This window comes from Tachyglossus aculeatus, chromosome X5 (genome assembly GCF_015852505.1).
Source record: "Tachyglossus aculeatus isolate mTacAcu1 chromosome X5, mTacAcu1.pri, whole genome shotgun sequence".
NCBI lineage: Eukaryota > Metazoa > Chordata > Mammalia > Monotremata > Tachyglossidae > Tachyglossus > Tachyglossus aculeatus.
Genome location: NC_052097.1, coordinates 4,447,953 through 4,472,511, shown reverse-complemented (window position 1 = coordinate 4,472,511; position 24,559 = coordinate 4,447,953). Strand labels below are relative to the sequence as shown.

The 24,559-nt window shown below is 45.7% G+C and overlaps 1 protein-coding gene across 1 annotated transcript in view; it reads left to right on the top strand.

Moving 5' to 3' along the window:
- GPAT3 (glycerol-3-phosphate acyltransferase 3) overlaps positions 1 to 12,136 on the top strand; it is a 43,708-nt gene extending 31,572 nt beyond the window's left edge. The window contains exons 7-12 of the mRNA XM_038769319.1: positions 2,252 to 2,367; positions 3,969 to 4,024; positions 4,666 to 4,751; positions 5,837 to 5,965; positions 8,266 to 8,345; positions 11,002 to 12,136. Coding sequence (XP_038625247.1) covers positions 2,252 to 2,367; positions 3,969 to 4,024; positions 4,666 to 4,751; positions 5,837 to 5,965; positions 8,266 to 8,345; positions 11,002 to 11,128 — 594 coding nt within the window. The 3' untranslated portion in view covers positions 11,129 to 12,136. The remainder of the gene's footprint in view (positions 1 to 2,251; positions 2,368 to 3,968; positions 4,025 to 4,665; positions 4,752 to 5,836; positions 5,966 to 8,265; positions 8,346 to 11,001) is intronic.
- Positions 12,137 to 24,559: the final 12,423 nt, after the last annotated feature.

The window sequence follows — 24,559 nt, the reverse complement described above, 5'->3', positions numbered from 1 at the left end:
TCAGAGAAGTTAAGTGACTTGCCCAAGGTCACACAGCAAACACGTGGCGGAGCCGGGATTAGAACCCGTGACCGGTTAGGACATGCTTAGAACAGTGCTTGGCACATAGTAAACGCTTAACATATACCATCATCATTATTATTATTATTCACTTCTCCGCGCCTCAGTTCTTCTGTTCTCCCTCTTAATAATAATGTTGGTATTTGTTAAGCGCTTACTATGTGCCAGGCACTATTCTAAGCACTGGGGTAGATACTAGGTGATCAGGTGGTCCCACGGGGGGCTCACAGTCTTAATCCCCATTTGACAGATGAGGGAACTGAGGCTCAGAGAAGTTAAGTGACTTGCCCAAGGTCACACAGCAAACACATGGCGGAGCCGGGATTAGAACCCATGACCTCTGACCCCCAAGCCTGGGCTCCTTCCACTGAGCCACGCTGCTTCTCTGGTAGATACATCTTAATCGGGTTGGAAACAGACCCTGTCCCGTGTGGGGCTCCCAGTCTAATCAATCAATCAATCAATCAATCAATCGTATTTATTGAGCGCTTACTGTGTGCAGAGCACTGTACTAAGCGCTTGGGAAGTACAAGTTGGCAACATATAGAGACAGTCCCAGTGGGCTCACAGTCTAAAAGGGGGAGACAGAGAACAAAACCAAACATACTAACAAAATAAAATAAATAGAATAGATATGTACAAGTAAGATAAATAAATAAATAGAGTAATAAATAGTCTAAGTAAGAGCAGCGTGGCTCAGTGGAAAGAGCCCGGTCTTGGGAGCCAGAGGTCACGGGTTCTAATCCCGGCTCCACCACTTGTCAGCTGGGTGACTTTGGCCCAAGTCACTTCACTTCTCTGGGCCTCAGTTACCTCATCTGTCAAATGGGGATTAAGACTGTGAGCCCCACGTGGGACAACCTGATCACCTAGTATCTACCCCAGTGCTTAGAATAGTGCCTGGCACATAGTAAGCACTTAACAAATACCAACATTATTATTAAGAGGGAGGACAGGAGAACTGAGGTGCGGAGAACTGAATAATAATAATAATAATGGTATTTGTTAAGCATTTACTATGTGCCAAGCACTGTTCTAAGCACAGAGATAGATACAGTAATAATAATAATGGCATTTGTTAAGCGCTTACTATGTGCAATACAGTAGAGAGCTCAGTGGAAAGAGCACGGGCTTGGGAGTCAGAGGTCATGGGTTCTAATCCCGCTTATCTGCTATGTGACTTTGTGCAAGTCACTTAACTTCTCTGCGCCTCAGTTACCTCATCTGTAAAATGGGGATTAAGACTGTGAGCCCCATGTGGGACAACCTGATCACCAGGTATCTACCCCAGCGCTTTAGAACAGTGCTTTGCACAAAGTAAGCGCTTAATAAATGCCATTATTATTATTATTATAAGCTAAGACTTGACAGAGGTAAGACTAGAACCCGGTCGCCTGACGCCCGGGCCCGTGCTCTTTCCACTAGGCTACACTGCTTCTCGGCCAGCTTTCCCAGACTGCTGGGAGCATCCAGCCCCTCTCCTGTCCAAGAGGGGGGGCACTGGCTGGGTGTTTTGGGGGAGACTGCCCGCTGAGGGTGAGGGGCGAGGAGAGAGTGGTGGTCTCTGAGCGGGGCTTCTCACCCTCTGGCGACCCTGCCAACTTGTACTTCCCAAGCGCTTAGTACAGTTCTCTGCACACAGTAAGCGCTCAATAAATACGATTGATTGATTACCTCCTTCCCTTCCCCACTGTATATATGTATATATGTTTGTACATATTTATTACTCGATTTATTTTACTTGTACGTATCTATTCTATTTTATTTTGTTAGTATGTTTGGTTTTGTTCTCTGTCTCCCCCTTTTAGACTGTGAGCCCGCTGTTGGGTAGGGACTGTCTCTGTATGTTGCCAACTTGGACTTCCCAAGCGCTTAGTACAGTGCTCTGCACACAGTAAGCGCTCAATAAATACGATTGATTGATTACCTCCTTCCCCACAGCACCTGTATATATGTATATATGTTTGTACATATTTATTACTCTATTTTACTTGTACGTATCTATTCTATTTTGGTAGTATGTTTGGTTTTGTTCTCTGTCTCCCCCTTTTAGACTGTGAGCCCACTGTTGGGTAGGGACTGTCTCTGTATGTTGCCAACTTGGACTTCCCAAGCGCTCAGTACAGTGCTGTGCACACAGTAAGCGCTCAATAAATGCGATTTGGTTGATTGATTGATTGATCGATTGCAGGTGGGCCAGGCCCACGGCGGGCTGATGGGGCTGATCCAGCGCGCCATGGTCAAGGCCTGTCCCCACGTGTGGTTTGAGCGCTCCGAGATGAAAGATCGCCACTTGGTCATCAAGAGGTGAGGGGCCACATGGAACCAGCCCCAAGCCGGGGTCGGGGGGATGGACTCCCACAGGCAAAGAATGAACTCGTCTATCGGAAAGCCCCCCCTCCCCACCTCTGACGGACGATTACTCTCCTTTCATTCATTCATTCATTCAGTCGTATTTATTGAGCGCTTACTGTGTGCAGAGCACTGGACTAAGCGCTTGGGAAGTCCAAGTTGGCAACATATAGAGACGGTCCCTACCCGACAGCGGGCTCACAGTCTAGAAGGGGGAGACAGACAACAAAACAAAACATATTAACAAAATAAAATAAATAGAATAAACATGTACAAATAAAATAAATAGAGTAATAAATCCGTACAAACATATATACATATATACAGGTGCTGTGGGGAGGGGAAGGAGGCAAGGCGGGGGGGATGGGGAGGGGGAGGCCTTATCGAAGGCCCATCTCCTCCAAGAGGCCTTCCCCGACTAAGCCCTCCTTTCCTCTTCCACTCCCTTCTGTGTCACCCGGACCTGCTCCCTTTATTAATCCCCCTCCTCCCAGTCCCACAGTACTTGTGTATATATCTGTAATTTTATTTATTTATATTAATGTCCTTCGCCCCCTCTAGAATGTAAACTCACTTTGGGCAGGGAATCTGCCTGTCAATTATTATTCTATTGCACTCTTCCAAGCACTGAGTACAGTGCTCTGCTCACATTAAGTGCTCAATAAATACAATTTATTCCCCTCCCTGACTAAGCCCTCCTTTCCTCTTCCTCACTCCCGTCTGTGTCGCCCTGACGTGTTCCCTTTATCATCATCATCAATCGTATTTATTGAGCGCTTACTATGTGCAGAGCATTGTACTAAGCGCTTGGGAAGTACAAATTGGCAACATATACAGTCCCTACCCAACATTGGGCTCATTCATCCGCCCTCCAGAGCCCCACAGCACTTTTGTCCATATCAGTAATCAGAGCTTAGAAGAGTGCTCTGCACACAGTAAGTGCTTAATAAATGCCATCATTATTATTATAATTTATTTCTATTAATGTCTCTGTCCCCACCTCTAGACTGTTAGCTCGCTGTAGGCAGGGAATGTGTCTGTTTATTATTCTAGTGTAGTCTCCCAAGTGCTTAGTACAGTGCGCTATACACAGTAAGCCTGATTGAATGATGATAATGGAGCCCCAGAGGGATGGTCCCCAGAGGGGAAGACTAATGATGAGGGAGCCCCGGAGAAGAAGAAGAACAGTTGGGGTGTCTGTTAAGCGCTTACTTTGTGCCAAGCATTGTGCCAAGCGCCAGACATGGTCCCCGAACCGCTTGGGGCTCATGGTCTAAGGGGAAGGGGGACAGTTGTCGAATCCCCATTTTACTGACGAGAAACCTGAGGCCCAGGCAAGTGAAATGACTCACGCAAGGTCAAGTGACAGACCTTGGATGAGAACCCAGATCCTCTGACTCGTAGGCCTGGCGTTGTCCCAGTTACCAGAACCAGGGGAGGAACAGAAGTATAGAAGTTCTTCCATGGAGGCTTTTGCTGGCTTGTTCCTCTACCCTGAGTCACCAGAATGCTTTTGTACAAGACAGGCTCCAAACCTTCCTCTTCTGTCTTTACAGGCTCAAAGAACACATTGCGGATAAGAAAAAACTGCCCATCCTAATTTTTCCTGAAGGTAAAGTATTCATTCAGCACCCATTGCGTGCCAAGGCATCAAACTATGCCCCTGGGAGAGTGCAAAATAAGATAGAGGATACCATCCCTGCCCTGAAAGAGCTTACAGACAACTGTGTGCAGTGCACTGTATTAAGCACTTAGGAGAGAGAGATAGCGAGCACTATCTCTGCCTTCAAGGAGCATGCAATTTACTGTGTGCAGAGCACTGTACGAAGCGCTTGGGAGAATATTCATTCATTCATTCGGTCAGTCATATTTATTGAGCGCTTACTGTGTGCAGAGCACTGTACTAAGTGCTTGGGAAGTATTCCTTCCTTCAGAAAGCTTCCAGTCTCTTGCAAAGAGGCAAAGAGCCCCCCGTCCCCCTGCCCGATGGTTCCAGCCAAGAGCCCCCAATGGAGGTACCCCCTGGATCTGGAAGGCCTCGGGGAGACTTGACCCCAAAACAGCTCAAATCAGAGGCAAGTCAATCTATTCCCACTGCCGCTAAAAGATGGCAGGGCCTCTTGGACGGTCCTGGCGGAACTTTATACAACAAACCCGGGCCAGATTGGCAGCCTAACTGACCTCAATTGGAATTATCTCGCCCGATATGGCCGGTACCTCCGCCCGAAGGAATCTGAAATTTCCCTCCACCAGGTACCTGCATCAATAACACGTCGGTCATGATGTTCAAAAAGGGAAGCTTTGAGATCGGGGGAACCATCCATCCGGTTGCGATGAAGGTAAAACGGAGGCTGTACCAATGATAATAAGGGTGGTATTTGTTAAGCGCTGACTATGTGCCGAGCGCTGTGCTAGATACAAGGTCACCAGGTCAGATACGGTGCCAATTCATTCATCCAATCGTATTTATTGAGCGCCTACTGTGTGCAGAGTACTGTACTAGCAATTCCACACGGGGCTTACAATCTAAGTAGGAGGGTGAACAGGTATCAAATCCCGGTTTACAGATGAGGACTCCCATTTTACAGAAGCTTTGAGACGTGCCCAGGCTCACCCAGCAGGCAAATGACAGCGTTGGGATTCAGTCAATCGTAGAGCACTGTACTAAGCGCTTGGGAAGTACAAGTTGGCAACATATAGAGAGGGTCCCTACCCAACAACAGGCTCACATGTCGTTTCAGTGGATCGAGGGTATGTAATGAGGGCTTGCTATGTGCCAAGCACTGTACTAAATGCTTGGGGGAGTCTAATTCAGTAGATGTAGTAGAGGCCTACCTATTCCATTCCTAGCTTGGTCAGTGGCTAGTGAGTGGCAGGCAATCTGCTACAAGTCAAAACTCCCCTGTGCTGGGCAGCAGCGGCATCGGAGAGAGTCGAGGGCAGTGACTCAAGTTTACAGAGCAGAAGGAGGCGGTGGTCAACCACTACTGGATTTTGACCAAGACGACTCTACGGATCCACTACCAGAAAGATTGCAGATGGAGGTGGGGCGTTCTGGGGGAGATGCGTCCATGGCGTCACTATGGGTTGCAGACGACTCGACGGCAGAAGACAAGACAAATAATAATAATAATAGCATTTATTAAGCGCTTACTACGTGCAAAGCACTGTTCTAAGCGCTGGGGAGGATACAAGGTGATCAGGTTGTCCCCACGGGGGGGCTCACAGTCTTCATCCCCATTTTCCAGATGAGGGAACTGAGGCCCAGAGAAGTGAAGCGACTTGCCCAAAGTCACCCAGCCGACAAGTGGCGGAGCCGGGATTTGAACCCCTGACCTCCGACTCCAAAGCCCGGGCTCTTTCCACTGAGCCGCGCTGCTTCTCACGTAGGATAGACTGACTGACTGTCGCGTCCCTGTTACAGTACGACCCGCAGTTCGGCGACGCCTTCTACAACAGCAGCAAATACAACATGGTGAGCTACCTGCTGCGAATGATGACCAGCTGGGCCATCGTCTGCGACGTGTGGTACCTGCCTCCCGAGACCAGAGAGGTAGGCCTCGGCCCCCAGCTCCAGACCCTCTGGGCTTTGGATGTCCTCCTCTGCTCCCCAAGGCACTGGGTTTTAGCCCAGCTTAATAAGAATTGTGGCATTTGTTAAGCGCTTATTATGTGTCAGGCACTCTACTAAACCCTGGGGTAGGTAGAAGGTCACTAATCCCGAGCTGAAACCTGAGCTCCTAAAATAAGTCTCAGTGTATTAATAAGAATAATATAATAATAATAATGACATTTAGTAAACGCTTACTATGTGCAAAGTACTGTTCTAAGCGCTGGGGAGGTTACAAGGTGATCAGGTTGTCCCACGGGGGACTCACAGTCTTAATTCCCATTTTACAGATGAGGCAACTGAGGCACAGAGAAGTGAAGAGACTTCCCCAAAGTCACACAGCTGACAATTGGCGGAGCTGGGATTTGAACCCATAAATAATAATAATAATAATAATGATAATGGCATTTGTTAAGCGCTTACTATGTGCAAAGCACTGTTCTAAGCGCTGGGGGGATACAAGGTGATCAGGTTGTCCTGCGTGGGGCTCACAGTCATCGTCCCCATTTTACAGATGAGGTAACTGAGGCTCTGAGAAGTTATGTGACCTGCCCAAGGTCACACAGCAGACATGGGGCGGAGCCGGGATTTGAACCCACGACCTCTGACTCCAAAGCCCGTGCTCTTTCCACTGAGCCACACTGCTTCTCACTGAGCCACGCAATAACAGTAGTAATGGTACTTGTTAGGCGCTCACTACATGCCAGGCACTGTACTAAGTGCTGGGATAGGTACAAGTGAATCATGTCGGACACAATCCCTGTCCCACATGGGGCTCACAGTCTTAATCCCTATTTTACAGATGAGGGAACTGAAGCCCAGAGAAGTGAAGTGACTTGCCCAAGGTCACACACAGCAGACATTTGGAGGAGCTGGGATTAGAACCCAGGTCCTCTGACTCCGAAGCCCGGGCTCTTTCCACTGGGCCACACTGCTTCCTCAAAAAATAGTGTCCTTTGTTTAAGAACTGGCGCAGCTTCCATAGAAGAGCCAGGCGCTCTGTTTGCTAATACGGGGAGGAAGTTGTATAAGTTTTGTTTTTAATGGCATTTGTTAAGCGCTCACTATGTGCCAAGCACTCTACGGAGCATCGGGCCTAGCAGGTTGGACTCAGTCCCTGTCCCACATGGGGCTCACAGTCTTAATCCTTATTTTACAGATGAGGGAACTGAGGCTCAGAGAGGTTAAGTGACATGCCCTAGGTCATGCAGCACACATTAGACAGAGCCTAGATTAGAACCCAGGTCCTCTGATGCCCAAGCTCTTTCCACTAGGCCACTCTGATTCTCCGTTGGAGTCACAGGGAGGGTTAGCATCCAGGTTTCCTGTCCCACCAGTGGTGTTTATCAAGCATCTGCTGGGAACCGGGGACTTTACTAAGTGCTTGGGAAAGTACAGCAGGAGCAAAGACCCCTGTTCCTGCCCTTGAGGAGCTTATATTCTAACAAGCTGTTGTATTGATCTCTGAAGAGTCAACCATAATAACAGCGATAATAACTGTGCTATCTCTTAATCAATCAATCGTACTTATTGAGCGCTTACTGTGTGCAGAGCACTGTACTAAGCGCTTGGGAAGTACAAGTTGGCAACATATAGAGACAGTCCCTACCCAACAGTGGGCTCACAGTCTAAAAGACTCTAAAGCATTTACTATGTGCCAAGCACTGGGGTCCATACGAGATAAACACGTAGCACACAGTCCTTGTCCCACTTGGGGCTTACTGTCATTGTATAACGTATAATTGTATAATGTTTTATTTACTTGTATAATGGAGAGGGAAGAACAGACTCCCCAGTTTAAAGATAAGGAAACCGAAACCCAGAGAAGTGAAGTGACTTTTCCAAAGTCACAAAGCAGACAGGCGGCAGAGCCGGGACTAGAACTCAGGTCCTCTGACGCCCAGGCACTTCCCACTAGACCCCACAGCTTCTCAACTATATTTCTGAAAGTCAACCCTGGTCTAGTGGTAATAGTTCATCTCCTCTTCCTCCCCTCCCACCCCCCGCCTCAGAGGTGAATTTCAGGCCCAGCTTGGTTTGGGAGTAGTTTGAACGGATGTGGATGGCTCCTTTCACACTCAGTGATTGATTTCTGGCTAGTAGTAGTAGTAGTGGCATTTATTGAGCACCCATTTGGTGCTGTGCACTGTGCTAGGCGCTCGGAGAAAATAAGAAAGGGGAAACTTGTCCTGCCCATAGGGAGCTTACACTCTAACAGAAAGCCCCCCTCTCTGTGTTTGTAGGAGGGTGAAGACGCCGTGCAGTTTGCCAATAGAGTCAAGTCCGCCATCGCTATCCAAGGAGGACTAGTTGAGCTTCCGTGGTAAGGATCGCGGATTTCTGGGTTCGTGGAGATCTGGGGGTTGAATTTCCACCATATTTAGCACCTGTCACTTATAGGTTCTTGCCCTCCGGCAGCACTATGGGCCAGACTGTGGGCTTCGGAAAAAGATTGTATCAGTAACTAAACCTAAAATTTTTCAGGGTATAAAGAGGTCAGTCAATCTGTTGTATTTATTACCTGCCTGCTGTTTGCCGAGTAATGTTCTGGGTACTTAATAATAATAATAATAATTGTGGTGTTTAAGTGCTTTGTGCCAGGCACTGTAATAATGATGGCATTTATTAAGTGCTTACTATGTGCAAAGCACTGTTCTAAGCGCTGGAAGCACTGGGGTACATCAAAGATAATCGGCTTGGACACAGTTCTCTATCCCACATGGGTCTCACAGTTTTAATCCCCATTTTACAGCTGTGGGAACTGAGGTACAGGGAAGTAATGTGACTTGCTTGAGGCCACACAGCAGACATTCATTCATTCATTCAGTCCTATTTTATTAAGCGCTTACTGTTATCAGAGCACTGTACTAAGCGCATGGGAAAATATACGATGACAAAGTTCGCAGACATGATCCCTGCCCTCAAAGAGCTTCCAGTCTAGAGCGGGAGGCATTTATTAAAATAAATTGCAGATAGGGAAAATGGCTTCAGGTACGGATTTGTACCAAGGTGCTTTGTGGATGAGGGTGAGGTGACTATCGAGTGTTTTAGGGTTACAGAACAGAGTGAATAAGTGACACACAGGAGTGGGCGGGGAGAGGAAGTGTTGTAGATGTGTTGTTAATAAGGCTTTGAAGATTGGGAAGGATGGAGGTCTGTCAGATGAAGAGGAAGGGAGTTCTGAGGCAGAAGGGGAAGAAGTGGGTGAGGGGTTAGACGTGAGATCAATCAATCAATCGTATTTATTGAGCGCTTACTGTGTGCAGAGCACTGTACTAAGCCCTTGAGAAGTACAAGTTGGCAACATATAGAGACAGTCCCTACCCAACAGTGGGCTCACAGTCTAAAAGGGGGTGACAAAAACAAAACCAAACATACCAACAAAATAAAATAAATCGAATAGATATGTACAAGTAAAATAAATAGAGTAGACCAGGTGGAAATACAGTGAGTAGGTGAGTTAGAGGAGTGAGATGTGCAGGCTGGGCTGTAGTAATAATAATAGTAATGATGACATTTATTAAGTGCTTACTATGTGCAAAGTACTGTTCTAAGCACTGGGGAGGTAACAAGGTGATCAGGTTGTCCCACGGGAGGCTCACAGTCTTCATCCCCATTTTACAGATGAGGTAACTGAGACACAGAGAAGTTAAGTGACTTGCCCAAAGTCACACAGCTGACAATTGGCAGAGCCGGGATTTTGAACTCCAAAGCCCGGGCTCTTTCCACTGAGCCACGCTGCTCCTCAGTGGAGAAGATCAGTGAGGTAGTGGGAGATCAGTGTGGTAGGCTTGAGTGCTTTAAAGCCGGTAGTAAGGAAATTCTGTTTGACACGGTCCCTGCCCTGGTGGAGTTTACCCTGAAACACACAGGATTTTTCCACTGTTCACCAACTCTGAGGTCCTGAGGTGTAGACCGAGGATCCCTGAACTCACTAACCCACAAGCCTTCACCACAAACATCTGTGCAGAATCCAGATGTGCCAGGGGGCTGAATAAGCCTAAAAAGACCGAGTCCATCTCTCAAATCAGTCGGTCGTATCTAGTAATAATAATAATGATGGCATTTGTTAAGCGCTTACTATGTGCGAAGCACTGTTCTAAGTGCCGGGGGTGGGGGGGGGGGGGGATATGAGGTGATCAGGTTGTCCCACGGGGGGCTAACAGTCTTAATCTCCATTAAGGTAATTGAGGCACAGAGAAGTTAAGTGACTTGCCCAAGGTCACACAGCAGACGTGGCAGAGCCGGGATTAGAACCCATGACCTCTGACTCCCAAGCCTGCGCTCTTTCCACTGAGCCACGCTGCCTCTCTGTTGAGCACTTGCTGTGTGCGGGGCACTGTATTAATCACTTGGGAGAGTGCGATATAACAGATACTTAGAGAAGCAGCGTGGCTCAGTGGAAAAGAGCCTGGGCTTTGGAGTCAGAGGTCATGGGTTCAAATCCTGGCTCTGCCAATTATCGGCTGTGTGACTTTGGGCAAGTCACTTCACTTCTCTGGGCCTCAGTTACCTCATCTGTAAAATGGGGATTCAGACTATGAGCCCCCCGTGGGACAACCTGATCACCTTGTAACCTCCCCAGCGCTTAGAACAGTGCTTTGCACATAGTAAGCGCTTAATAAATGCCATTATTATTATTATTATTATTAGATACATTCCCTACCCATTCCCCAAAGCCTTCTGCCACATCCTTCCTGGGGCTCGGGGCAGGACTTAAAAAAAAAAATTCCAGTTATTTACGAGCTATGATTTATTTGCCCATCGAGGATTCGGGGAACATTAACTCTGAGGCAATAAAGTCTCTCGTTCATCGTGTTATTCTGGATTTGGGTCGATCGCTTAGGTTACCCCCAATGTCACAGGATCCCACCATCCTTCCACAGATGTGCATCTCAAACCTGAAAGCGTGCTGGGACCCGCACGTGAACCTCCTCCAGTCGGAGCGTCTCATTTTCCCCTTTATCTTGTGTTTGCAGGGATGGAGGTCTGAAGAGAGCCACGGTGAAAGGCACCTTCAAGGAAGAGCAACAGAAGAACTACAGCAAGATGATCGTCAGAAACGGATCCATCGATGCGGAATCGGACTTTTTGGAAGAAACTTAGGCTTCCCGGGACTAGCCCCTAGTAGAAATAGCTCTTCCTCCCCTTGTTTGAGGCTTCTCTACTAGGTGAGTGTCTATACCTTCATGTGCCTGAGGTAGAACTCCCAAACAGACTTTGCAACAGGACACTACTAGTAAATGATGTAATTCACAGTTGGAAGGATTCCACCCCTCGAATCTGAATGCCTAAAAGGGGTTCCCCCCTCGGAGAGCCCGAGTGGAAAAGGATGACATTCCAAGTTTCTTCAAGCTTTAAGAATTCTTCATTTACCACAACTTAGAAAGCTTAGCTTCTATTTTTTTTCTTGTTCTCCCTCCTGCTCTTTTCCATAGACACCCCTGCTCCTCAGTAGAGTTCTCAGGTGTGATGCCACCTGTGAATTTCCTGCTTATTTCTCAGAGAATAAAAAAGAATGGAACCCACTACTGCTTTAAGGAGGGATAGAGATTGGAAGAGAAGGGGGGGTCCTCTCTCTCTATCCCTCTGACATCCCCAAAGCTGAGCATGTGAACAAAACCCAAGATTTTTGTTTTCCTTAAGATTTCTCTAGAAAAGTGTGTGGTGACCTGAATGCCTTGGTGTTTGAAACTACAGCAGGGCGAAGAAGTAGCTGGGAGCTTTTCCTGTGTGCACGTGTCTCTCTCTCTTTCTCTGTACTCGACCCAGAGATCCCATCTTTTGCTGCTTGTTGGACCCAGAAGTCGTAAAAGGAAGGAGTGAATAATAATCTCAGTTGGAGTATAGGTATGCACAGGCTGGGATGTGTGAATACATGCATTTCAGAACTTCTCTCAGGAGGAAGGAATAAAATAAGCAAAGTGAGCTTTACCCCCACAAAAAAAAGCAAAAGAGAGAAAAACAAGCAAGTTTTCCTCCCTCCTCAGCCTAAGCAGTGTGCGGATGCAATACCCAATGCTGTTCACAAGTATTATACATCTCTTCCAGATAACCGTGTACAGAAAGTTCAACTGTGGTGTGTGCAAAAATAAATTCTATATTTCTAAGTGCGCCTGGTGCGCTCTTTCTCCCGTGTTCATTCCGTCTGGTGTACGGGGGCTTGGTTGGCTGAGAATCTTCGCTTTGTGTGGCGTAGGACGCTGTGAGCTGTGTGGATTTCTGAAAACTGGACATTGCTCCTGTGGACTTTGCCTCCGGCCCCCATCCCAGAGGCTTGTGCCCGGAACTTTGGAATGAAGTCCGATAAACGTCACAGAAGAAAAAAGGCAGGGCTCCCAGGACGGACTTGCTAGCATTTCTTATCTGGTTCCAGCTTATTTATTGGTAGTAAAAAAAAAAAAACCAAACCCAAAAAACTTCATTGGTCCACTCTCCGTGCTATTTATTGAGCTCTCGCAGTATGTGGAGCACCGAGCGATTGGGAGAGGACAATATCACGGAGTTGATAGATGTATTTTCTGCCCACAAGAAGCAGTGTGGCCTAATGGATAGAGCACAGGCCTGGGAGTCGGGAGGACCTGGGTTCTAATCCAGGCTCTGCCACTCGTCTGCTCTGTAACCTTGGGCAAGCCACTTCACTTCTCTGGGCCTCAGTTGCCTCATCTGTTAAATGGGGATTAAGACTGTGAGCCCCACATGAGACAGAGACTGTGTCCAACTGGGTTAATTTGTATCTACCCTAGTGCTTAGGACAGTGCCTGGCACATAGTAAGCTCTTACCAAATACCACAATTATTATTACTATCATTATTATTGGTAGATGTGTTTCCTGCCAACAAGGAAAGCGGCGTGGCCTGATGGATAAAACACGGGCCTGGGAATCAGAAGGACCTGGGTTCTAATCCTGGTTCCGTCACTTGTCTGTGTGACCTTGAGTAAGTCACTTCACTCTTCTCTGTGCCTCAGTTACCTCATCTTTAAAATGGGGGTTAAGACTGTAAGCCCCAGCTGGGACAGGGACTGTGTCCAACCTGATTTGCTTATGTCCACCCCAGCGCTCAGTACAGTGCCTAGCACATACTAAACACTCAACAAATACCACAATTATTATTATTTTTATTATCATTACGGTTGTTAATAAGGAGCTTACTGTCTAGAGCAATGTTGGAAAGTCTAATTTATCCAGGCTGGTTTGGAGACTTGATGTCTTTGGGATGGGAGTGGAATCTGGCTAAACTATGCCCAACCTCATTTACCAATAGAAGTGGTGGTGTCTAGTGAGTACCTACTAGGTACACTGCACTGTACTAGATGCCTGAGGAATACATAGGAACATAATAGAGAAACAATATGGTCTATAATAATAATGATGGCATTTATTAAGCGCTTACTATGTGCAAAGCATCTAAACTCTGGGGAGGTTACAAGGTGATCAGCTTGTCCCAAGGGGGGCTCACAGTTTTAATCCCCATTTTACAGATGAGGTAACAGGCACAGAGAAGTTAAGTGACTTGCCCAAAGTCACACAGCTGACAAGTGGCGGAGCTGGGATTTGAACCCATGACCTCTGAATCCAAAGCCCAGGCTCTTTCCACTGAGCCACGCTGCTTCAGATAATGGTATTTGTTAAGGAATTACTATGCGCAAAGCACTGTTCTAAGTGCTGGAGAGGTTATAAGATGATCGGGTTGTCCCACGGGGGGCTCACGGTTTTAATTCCCATTTTACAGATGAGGTAACAGAGGCACAGAGAAGTTAAGTGACTTGCCCAAAGTCACACAGCTGACAAGTGGTGGAGCCGGGATTTGAACCCATGACCTCTGACTCCAAAGCCCGGGCTCTTTCCACTGAGCCACGCTGCTGGTCCAGTGGATAGAGCATGGGCCTGCAAGTCAGGAGGGCCTGCGTTATAATCCCAGCTCCATCACTGGTCTGCTGTGTGACCTTGGGTAAGTCACTTAACTTTTCTGTGCCTGCTCCTCATTTATAAAGTGGGAATTAGGGTTCATACATTCATTCAATTGTATTTGAGCACTTAGTGTGTGCAGAGCACTCTGCTAAGTGCTTTGTAACTCCCACGTGGGACATGAATTGGATCCAACATTGTATCTACCCCAGGGCTTAGTACCGTGCCTGGCACATAGTAAGCGCTTAATAAATACCGTAAAAAAAAAAAAGGCAGTTTCCCTGCCACTAATGGAGAAAAGTGGCCAGGTAGAAAGAGCTTGGGAGCTTGAGAAGGAGCGTGGCTCAGTGGAAAGAGCCCGGGCTTCGGAGTCAGAGGTCATGGGTTCGAATCCTGACTCCGCCACATGTCTGCTGGGTGACATTGGGCAAGTCACTTCACTTCTCTGGGCCTCAGTTACCTTATCTGTAAAATGGGAATTAAAGATTGTGAGCCCCACGTGGGACAACCTGGTCACCTTGTAATAATAATAATGATATTTGTTTAGTGCTTAACAAATACCAAAATTATTATTCTAGACTGTGAGCCCACTGTTGGGTAGGGACTGTCTCTATATGTTGCCAACTTGTACTTACCAGCGCTTAGTACAGTGCTCTGCACACAGTAAGCGCTCAATAAATATGATTAATTGATTGATTGGGACAGACCTTTGAGTCTGGAAACTTAGGAGTCTAGCCCCGGGTTCATCACTTTTCTACTCTGTGACCTTGACCGGGTCACTTAACTTCTCTGTGCCTTGGTTTCCTCATCTGTAAACTGGGGACTGAATAGAGGGAGCAGGGAGCAGGTGTGTATGATTTCTGCCTGCATTTGACCCCGTAACCCCACAGGCTGAGCCAGATCAATTACCTACTAGGAGTAGTAAAAGGGAGTAATTAGTAATCTAATTAGAGATAAGCAAAGGTAGACCTGCCCTCCTTGAAATGTATGTGCATTTCATTTATTCATTCATATGTTTGCTGTGTACAGAGAACTCTACTAAACACTTGGGAAAGTACAATTCAACAACAGAGACATTCACTGCCCAAAATTGGCTTACAGTCTAGAGGGGAGACAGATATCAATACAAATAAAGAAAATTATATATATATATATTTATTATATATATAGCATTTGTTATCTGGTTACAGCTTATTTATTGGTAGTAAAAAAAAAAAAACTTCATTGGCCCACTCTCTGAACAAAATATATGTATATATATATATATATATATATATATATATATGTGTATATATATATATATATATATATATATATATAGCATGGCTCAGTGGAAAGAGCCCGGGCTTTGGAGTCAGAGGTCATGGGTTCGAATCCCGGCTCCGCCAATTGTCTGCTGTGCGACCTTGGGCAAGTCACTTAACTTCTCCGAGCCTCAGTTCCCTCATCTGTAAAATGGGGATCAAGACTGTGAGTCCCACGGGGGACACCCTGATCACTCTGTAGCCCCCCCTGTGCTTAGAACAGTGCTTTGCACATAGTAAGCGCTTAACAAATGCCAACATTATTATTATTATTATATTTTTTTTACTACCAATAAATAAACTGTAACCAGATAAATGCTATATATATAATAAATATATACATTTAATTTTCTTTATTTGTATATATATACAAATAATATATAACAATAATAATAATAATATATACACATTATGTGTATATATATATATATATATATATATACACACACACACACACACTGTGGGGCTGGCATTTCAGAACTTTCCTCTCTGAGAGGCCAGAACTTTCCTCGCTGAGAAGGAGCGTGGCTCAATGGAAAGAGCACAGGCTTGGGAGTCGGAGATCATGGGTTCAAATCCTGCTCCACCACCTGTCAGCTGTGTGACTTTGGGCAAGTCACTTAACTTCTCTGTGCTTCAGTTACCTCGTCTGTAAAATGGGGATTACGATTATGAGCCCCACATGGGACAACCTGATCACCTTGCATCCTCCCCAGCGCTTAGAACAGTGCTTTGCACATAGTAAGCGCTTAACAAATACCAAAATTATTATTAAATAAAATGACAACATTATCCTGGGTGTCCGGTTCTAGTCCTAAGTTGCTGTGTGACCTTGGACATGGACAAATCACTTAACTTCTCTGTGCCCCAAGTGAACTTAAATTTACTTTTATGGTATTTGTTTAGCACTTATTACGTGCCAGGTACTGTACTAAGTGCTGGGATAGAGACAAGCAAATAGGGTTGGACACAATCGTATTTAGTAGAGTGCTTACTGTGTGCTGAGCACTGTACTAGGCGTTTGGGAGAGGACACTATAACAATAAACGGAGACATCTCCTGCCCACAAGGAGGTTAGAGTCTAGAGGGGGAGACAGACATTAACAGAAATAAATAAATGACAGCTTAGGGATGGGAGGAGGGATGAATAAAGGGAGCAAATCAGGGTGATGAGAAAGAGCACAGATTTAGGAGTCAGAGGTCGTGGGTTCTAATCCCTACTCTGCCACTTGTCAGCTGTGTGACTTTGGGCAAGTCACTTAACTTCTCTGTGCCTCAGTTCCCTCACCTGTAAAATGGGGATTAAGACTGTGAGCCCCACGTGGGACAACCTGATTACACTGTATCTACCCCAGTGCTCAGAACAGTACTCAGCACATAGTAAGCGCTTAACAAATACCAACATTATTATCAGTAGGAAAGGGGAGCTTAGTCAGGGAAGGCCTCTTGGAGGAGATGTGAAATAAAAATGGGGATGAAGACTTATTTATTTATTTATTTATTGAGCGCTTACTGTGTGCAGAGTACTGTACTAAGCGCTTGGGAAGTCCAAGTTGGCAACATATACAGTCCCTACCCAACAGTGGGCTCACAGTCTAGAAGGGGGAGACAGAGGACAAAACCAAACATATTAACAAAATAAAATAAATAGATTAGATATGTACAAGTAAAATAAATAGAGTAATAAATATGTACAAACATATATACAGGTGCTGTGGGGAAGGGAAGGAGGGATGGAGAGGGGGACGAGGGGGAGAGACTGTGTCCAACCTGATTAGCTTGGATCCACCCCAGTGCTTAGAACAGTGCTTGGCACCCAATAAGGGCTTAATAAATTGCATTTTTGGAAAGGCCATCCCCACCCCCAAGGCTCCCCATTCCTCACCTGTAAGAGAGACCACATCCCCAGCCACGTGAGAAATGCTTCTTCCCAGTTCCCACGTGGGAGAGACGCCCCTGCCAATTCCCACGTGGGAGAAGACTCACTCTTCACCCTAAAGTGGAAGAGATGCCCCTCCCTACCCCCATGATTATTATAAATTGCAGACACAATAATATACATTATATAATAATCTCTCACTACTATTACTATTATAATAAAAAACGGTAGTACTGGTTAAGCACTTACTTTGTGCCAGCCACTGTGCTAAGCGCTGGGGCGGCCTCCACGCCAATCGTCCCAAGTGGGGCTCCCAGGTCGAATCCCCATTCTCCAGATGAGGACACCGAGGCCCAGAGAAGTGAAGCGACTTGACCAAGGTCAATCAATCAATCGTATTTATTGAGCACTTACTGTGTGCAGAGCACTGTACTAAGTACAAATTGGCAACATATAGAGACGTGTTCCCACAGCAGACAGGTGGATGGAGGAGGGATTAGAACCCAGGACCGGGCTGTGGCAGGTGGCTAGTCTATCCCGGAGTGGGGGAAACGCCCCTTCCCATCCCCCACGTGGGAAAGAAGTCAGGCTCCACTTTCCACGTGGGCCAGAAGCCCCTCCTCAAAAGCCAAGGCTGGGCAGCTGACTCTGCTTGACCTCAGTTTGGGTGGAAGAGGAGGAAGTAAGATCAGTCCATCAGTCGTATTTACTGAGCGCCACCTGTGTGCAGAACACTCTACTAAGCGCTCCAGGAGGAGGAGGAGGCCAGTGGTAGTGTTTACAGTGGAGAAGCCGGCGAGTTCACCAAGAGGTGAGCAGCAGACCTCTTTCCAAAGCTTTTTTTCACAGGGGCCAGTTACTGAGGGCAGGGATTGTCTCTGTTCCCGAATTGTACTTTCCAAGCGCTTAGTACAGTGCTTTGCACCCAGGAAGTGCTCAATAAATACGATTGAGCCCCTTCCTTCCTCTCCCCCCGTCTCCCTCTCCATCCCCCCATTTTACCTCCTTCCCTTCCCCACAGCACCTGTATATATGTTTATACATATTTATTACTCTATTTACTTATTTTACTTGTACATATCTATTCTATTTATTTTATTTTGTTAGTATATTTGGTTTTGTTCTCTGTCTCCCCCTTTTAGACTGTGAGCCCACTGTTGGGTAGGGACTGTCTCTATATGTTGCCAATTTGTACTTCCCAAGCGCTTAGTACAGTGCTCTGCACACAGTAAGCGCTCAATAAATACGATTGATGATGATGATGTTGGGTAGGGACTGCCTCTATATGTTGCCAACTTGTACTTCCCAAGCGCTTAGTACAGTGCTCTGCACACAGTAAGCGCTCAATAAATACGATTGATTGAATGTGTGAATGCTCCAAAAAGGCCATGCTATTAATCAGTTAATAGTATTTAGTCTGGAACTCGTTGTGGGCAGGGAATGTTGTTTGTACTTTCCCAAGCTCCTAGTCCAGTGCTCTGCACATAGGAATTGCTCAGTAAATAGGAATGAGTGAAGGAATGAATTTATTAAGCGCATACTGTGTGCAGAGCAATGGACTAAGCGCTCGGGAGAGCCTAGTACGAGTCCCCTGCCCCCAACTAATTACAATTCTAGAAGATCCTTTATTTAGGATTTTCCCTTGGGCGGAGAAGGGGGCTGAGAGATGGGGGTCTCCTGGAGTCTTTCATTCATTCAATTGCATTTATTAAGCGCCTGCTCTGTGCTAAACACTGTACTAAGCGCATGGAGGAGTCCAGTAGAATAAATAGACACAGTTCGCGGCCTCAGCCCTGAGGAAATCCTTTATCAGTAGAGGCGCCTCCCTTTATTTTTACAAGTCAAATGAAAGAACTCACTTTTGAAAATGGGAAGTCAAAAAGGCCTTCCCACTAGACTGCTGTTAAACATAAATTAGGACCCACTGCCTTGGTAATAATAATGGTATTTGTTAAGCACTTACTATGTGCCAAGCACTGTTCTAAGCGCTGGGTATGCTTTGAATCCAGGATTTTACATTTAATAGGTGGTCTAAGCCTGGGATTAGAACCCAGGCCCTTTGACTCCCAATACTCTTTCCATTAGGCCATTAGTATCAGCTGTTTAGCCAAATAACCAGTCGTAGAGATGGTTAAATCTCTTTCCTTTTGAACTAGAAGGGAGCTTGGTGTGGGCAGGAATGTGTCTGCTATTATGTTGTACTCCTCTGAGCGCTTAATACAGTGCTTTGCGCACAGTAAGCACTCAATACAATTTAATGAATAAATGAACTTGGCTTGGGTAGGGCAACATAACAAGGAACTTGGAAAGCACTGAAAGATCTAAGACTTCCACAGTAGTAGTAGAAGTAGTGTTTAAATAATAATAATGATTTTTAAGTGCTTACTATGTGCTGAGCACTGTTCTAAGTGCTGGGGTGGATAAAAGGTAACCAGGTTGTCCCATAGGGGCCTCACAGTTTTAATCCCCATTTTACAGATGGAGGTAACTGAGGCACAGAGATAAGTGACTTGCCTAAAGTCACACAGCAGACAAGTGGCAGAGCAGGATTAGAACTCATGTCCTTTTGACTCCCAAGCCTGTGCTCTCCACTAAGCCTTGCTGCTTCTCCATGTATATTTGCATGTTTGTGTTCCAAGTACTTGGGAAAGTAATAAAGAGTGATTCATTATTTGCCCACAAATAACTTAAACTTCCTGCTTCTATTTTTGTGTGGCCCCTTGAGATAAATCCTTAATAAGGATTCTGTGAACCCCAAATAACCATTACCAATTGAGTACCTGCCCCAAAATAATCGCAAATCCTGTGTTACAGCGATTTAACCCACTTTTACTGGAGTGCACTGAAATCTGGAATTATTCACTTTTGAAAATCAGGGTTGCCCCGGAGCTTTGGTCTACTTTATTAAACTTCTTTGCCAGAGAACAAAATAAAATTCAGGCCCAAGTTGGTGGAGAGTTTCCAAGAACTCTTCCATAACTTATGAAAATTTGGCATTCTGAGAGGAAGATTTTGATAAGTGACGTGGGAGTTTTGGAATGGAAAAAGCAAGTGTCACAGAATGTTCCAGCTGTAATTCAGAAAAAGGAAGCTTTTGTTCTGTTTGGTTTTCTGTCTACCCTTGGCCAGCAATGGTGACTGTATTCTGCCCATCACCTCCTGTTGTGAGCTTTGCAGTTAGTTGGCTCTATCTAAAATGCGGATAGATGTCTGAGCAATCTGGTTTTCACCCCATTTTGATTTGCAGTAGAGGTAAGGGACAGAATATTCCTTGTCCGGTCCTTAGATGCAGTCATCTTCTCAATCCTGGCTTCACTAAAGTTAATAATAATTGTATTTGTTTCCTCTGCACTATAAACTCATCGGAGTCAGGGAACGTTTCTTACTAAGTCTGTCGAATTATATTAATTTTGGTATTTAAGTGCTTACTCTAAGCTCGATGTGGGCAGGGAATGTGTCTGTCTATTATTGCACTGAACTCTTCCAAGTGCTTAACACTCCACACACAGGAAATGCTCAGTAAATACCATTGACTGATCACTATGTGCCAAGTACTGTACTAAGCGCAGTGGTACGTACAAGGTAATACGGTCAGACACAGTCCCTGGCCCTCATGGGACTCAAAGCTTTGAAAGGGTGGAAAATAGAACCTAAATTTATAACAAAGGTGTGCTCTCATGTCTAGACCTGGTTCTACTGATTAGAGTTTCCTATTCTGTGATAATGATTGTGGCCTTTGTTAAGCCCTTACTATGTGCCAGGGACTGTTTTGAGTGCCAGGGTAAAGATAATCGGGTTGTAAGTAAAATTACAGATATATATTTGTATTGATGTCTTTCTCTCCCCCTCCAGCCTCTAAACTCGTTGTGGGCAGGAAATGTCACTTTATTGTTGTGTTGTACTTTCCCACACACTTAGTGCTCTGCACACAGTAAGCACTCAATAAATATGACCGAATGAATGAATGAACACAGTCCCTGCCCCTAATGGGGCTCACATTCCAAGAGGGAGGCAGATCAGATAGCAAATCCCCGTTTTACAGATGAGGAAACTGAGGCACAGAGAAATGAAATGACTTGCCCAAGGTCACCCAGCAGGCAAGTGGTGGAGCTAGGATTAGAACTCAGGTCCTTTGACTTCCAGGCTTGTGGTCTTTCCTTGAGACCCTGCTAGTTCTCCTTATCTTAAAAGAGCTAATGGGCAGGTTTGAGTTTCTTCTAACCTGCTTTGAATAGATGCAGAAATGAAGTGACTTGGCCAAGGTCACCCAGCAGGCAAGTGGTGGAGCTAGGATTAGAACTCAGGTCCTTTGACTTCCGGGCTTGTGGTCTTTCCTTGAGGCCCTGCTACTTCTCCTCATCTTCTTAAAAGAGCTAATGGGCAGGTGTGAGTTTCTAACCTGCTGTGAATAGACACCTGTTGTTCTCAAGGTTTATTAGAAATATGATTACTATGTGCCATCGAGTCATTTCCTATTCCTAGCGACTCCGTGGGTATACTTTCTCCAGAACGTCCTGTCCTCTGCCATAATCTGCAACCTATCTAACGGTTCTTCCCTTATCGTTATGTTCTCTATCCCATCTAGCTGCTGGTCTGCCTCTTCCACATTTTCCCTGGACTTTTCCTAGCATTAGTGTCTTCTCCAGAGAATTCGTCCTCCTGATTATGTGTCCTAAGTCGAGTCATTTGGCCTTTCAAAGACCGCTTTGGTTTAATTTGCCACAAAATCAATTTGTTTGTGTTTCTGGCACTCCATGGTATTCACAAAAGCCTTCTCCAACACCACATTTCAAAAGAATCGATGTTCTATCCTGTTTTTTTCACTGTCCAACTTTCAGATCATTATCTTGTCACTGGAAACACCATAGAGTTGACAGTTTTTGTATTTTTGTGGCAATTGTTACAGCAGCACATTTTTTGACTTTTTTCTAGGCCCTTCATAGCAAGTCTTCCTGCCACTAAGCCACGCTGCTTCTCTAACACCAGCCCAATACTAATAATAATGATGGCATTTGTTAAGCACTTACTATGTGCCAAGCACTGTTCTAAGCGCTGGGGAGATACACGGTGATCAGGTTGTCCCGCATGGGGCTGACAGTCTTAATCCCCATTTTACAGATGAGGTAACTGAGTCACAGGGAAGTGAAGTGACTTGCCCAAAGTCACACAACTAACAAGTGTGACTTGATGTGCATCTAGCTTTACTTCTATTTATTTACTTCTGTTCTTCTGTTTACTTCTATTTATTCTGATGACTTGACACCTGTCCACGTGTTTTGTTTCGTTTTCCGTTTCCCCCTTCTAGACTGTGAGCCCGTTGTTGGGTAGGGACCGTCTCTATATGTTGCCAACTTGTATTTCCCAAGCGCTTAGTACAGTGCTCTGCACAGAGTAAGCGCTCAATAAATACGATTGAATGAATGAATGAAGTGGCAGAGCTGGGATTAAGAACCCATGACCTCTGACTCCTAAACCCGGGTTCTTTCCAACTACGCTGCTTTACTACTACTACTACTACTACTTCTAATAATAATAATGATTATGGTCTGTAAGCTCATTGTGGCCAGGGAATGTCTGTTTATTGTTATATTGTACATTCCCAAGCCCTCAGTACAGTGTTTTGCACACAGTAAGCGCTCAATAAACACAACTGAATGAGTGAATGGGTATTTGTTCAGTGTTTACTATGTGCCAGGCACTGTTCTAAACACTGGAGTAGATACAAGGTAATCGGATTGGATTCAGTCCCTGTCCCACATTCATTCATTCAATCGTATTTATTGAGCGCTTACTGTGTGCAGAGCACTGTACTAAGCGCTTGGGAAGTACAAGTTGGCGACATATAGAGACGGTCCCTACCCAGCAACGGGCTCACAGTCTAGAAGGGGGAGACGGACAACAAGACAAAACATGTGGACAGGTGTCAAGTCTTCAGAATAAATAGAAATAAAGCTAGATGCGCATCATTAACAAAATAAATAGAATAGTAAATATGTACAAGTAAAAGAAATAGAGTAATAAATCTGTACAAGCATATATACAAGTGCTGTGGGGAGCGGAAGGAGGTAGGAAGGAGGGGGCTGAGTGTGGGAAGGCCTCCTGGAGGAGGTGAGCTCTCAGTAGGGCTTTGAAGGGAGGAAGAGAGCCAGCTTGGTGGATGTGCGGAGGGAGGGGCTCTCAGTCCTAATCCCCATTTTACAGATGAAGGGAACTGAGGCAGGGAGAAGTGAAGTGACTTGCCTAAGGTCATAGAGCAGACAAGGGGCAGAGCTGGGATTAGAACCCAGGTCCTTCTGTCTCCCAGGCCCGTGCTCTACCCACTAGGCTACGCAGCATCTGCCTACTCACTGTACTTCGATCTCGTCCATCTCACCGCCAGCCCCTGCTTGGAATTCCTTCCCCTTCCCTGTATTCTAGACTGTGAGCCCGTTGTTGGGTAGGGACCGTCTCTATATGTTGCCCACTCATACTTCCCAAGCGCTTAGTACAGTGCTCTGCACACAGTAGGTGATCAATAAATACGATTGAATGGAATATATCCAACAGCTCCCACTTTCAAAGCCCTCCTAAAATCGCATCTCCTCCAAGATGCTTTACCCAACTAGGTGGGTAAACTTAGACTGTGAGCCCGTTGTTGGGTAGGGACCGTCTCTATATGTTGCCCACTTGTACTTCCCAAGCGCTTAGTACAGTGCTCTGCACAGGGTAGGTGCTCAATAAATATGATTGAATGGAATATATCCAACAGATCCCACCTTCAGAGCCCTCCTAAAATCGCATCTCCTCCAAGATGCTTTACCCAACTAAGTGGGTAAACTTAGACTGTGAGCCTGTTGTTGGGTAGGGACCGTCTCTATATGTTGCCAACTTGTACTTCCCAAACGCTTGGTACAGTGCTGTGCACACAGTAGGTGCTCAATAAATACGATTGAATGAATAAATGAAAGTGCTCATTTCCCCTCCTCCCTCTCCCTTCTGTATCACCAGGCACTTGGTTGGATCTATACCATGAGAAGCAGCATCACTCAGTGGTAAGAGCCCGGAATTTGGAGTCAGAGGTCATGGGTTCAAATCCCGGCTCCGCCAATTGTCAGCTGTGTCACTTTGGGCAAGTCACTTAACTTCTCTGGGCCTCAGTTCCCTCATCTGTAAAATGGGTTGGAGTCTGTGAGCCCCCCGAGGAACAATCTGATCACCTTGTAACCTCCCCAACACTTACAGCAGTGCTTTGCACGTAGTAAGCGCTTAATAAATGCCATTATTATTATTATTATTATTATTATTATATGGCATTGACTGAAATCCAGAACGCCCTCGAAGACTTAATCTCAAGTCTCCCCACTAGAGGGAAACCTTGAATTATTAATTTTCATTACCGTATTTTTGTGGTAATGCGAATTTTATGTTATTATTTTCTTGTCCTGGCTGAACTGTTGACTATCGTA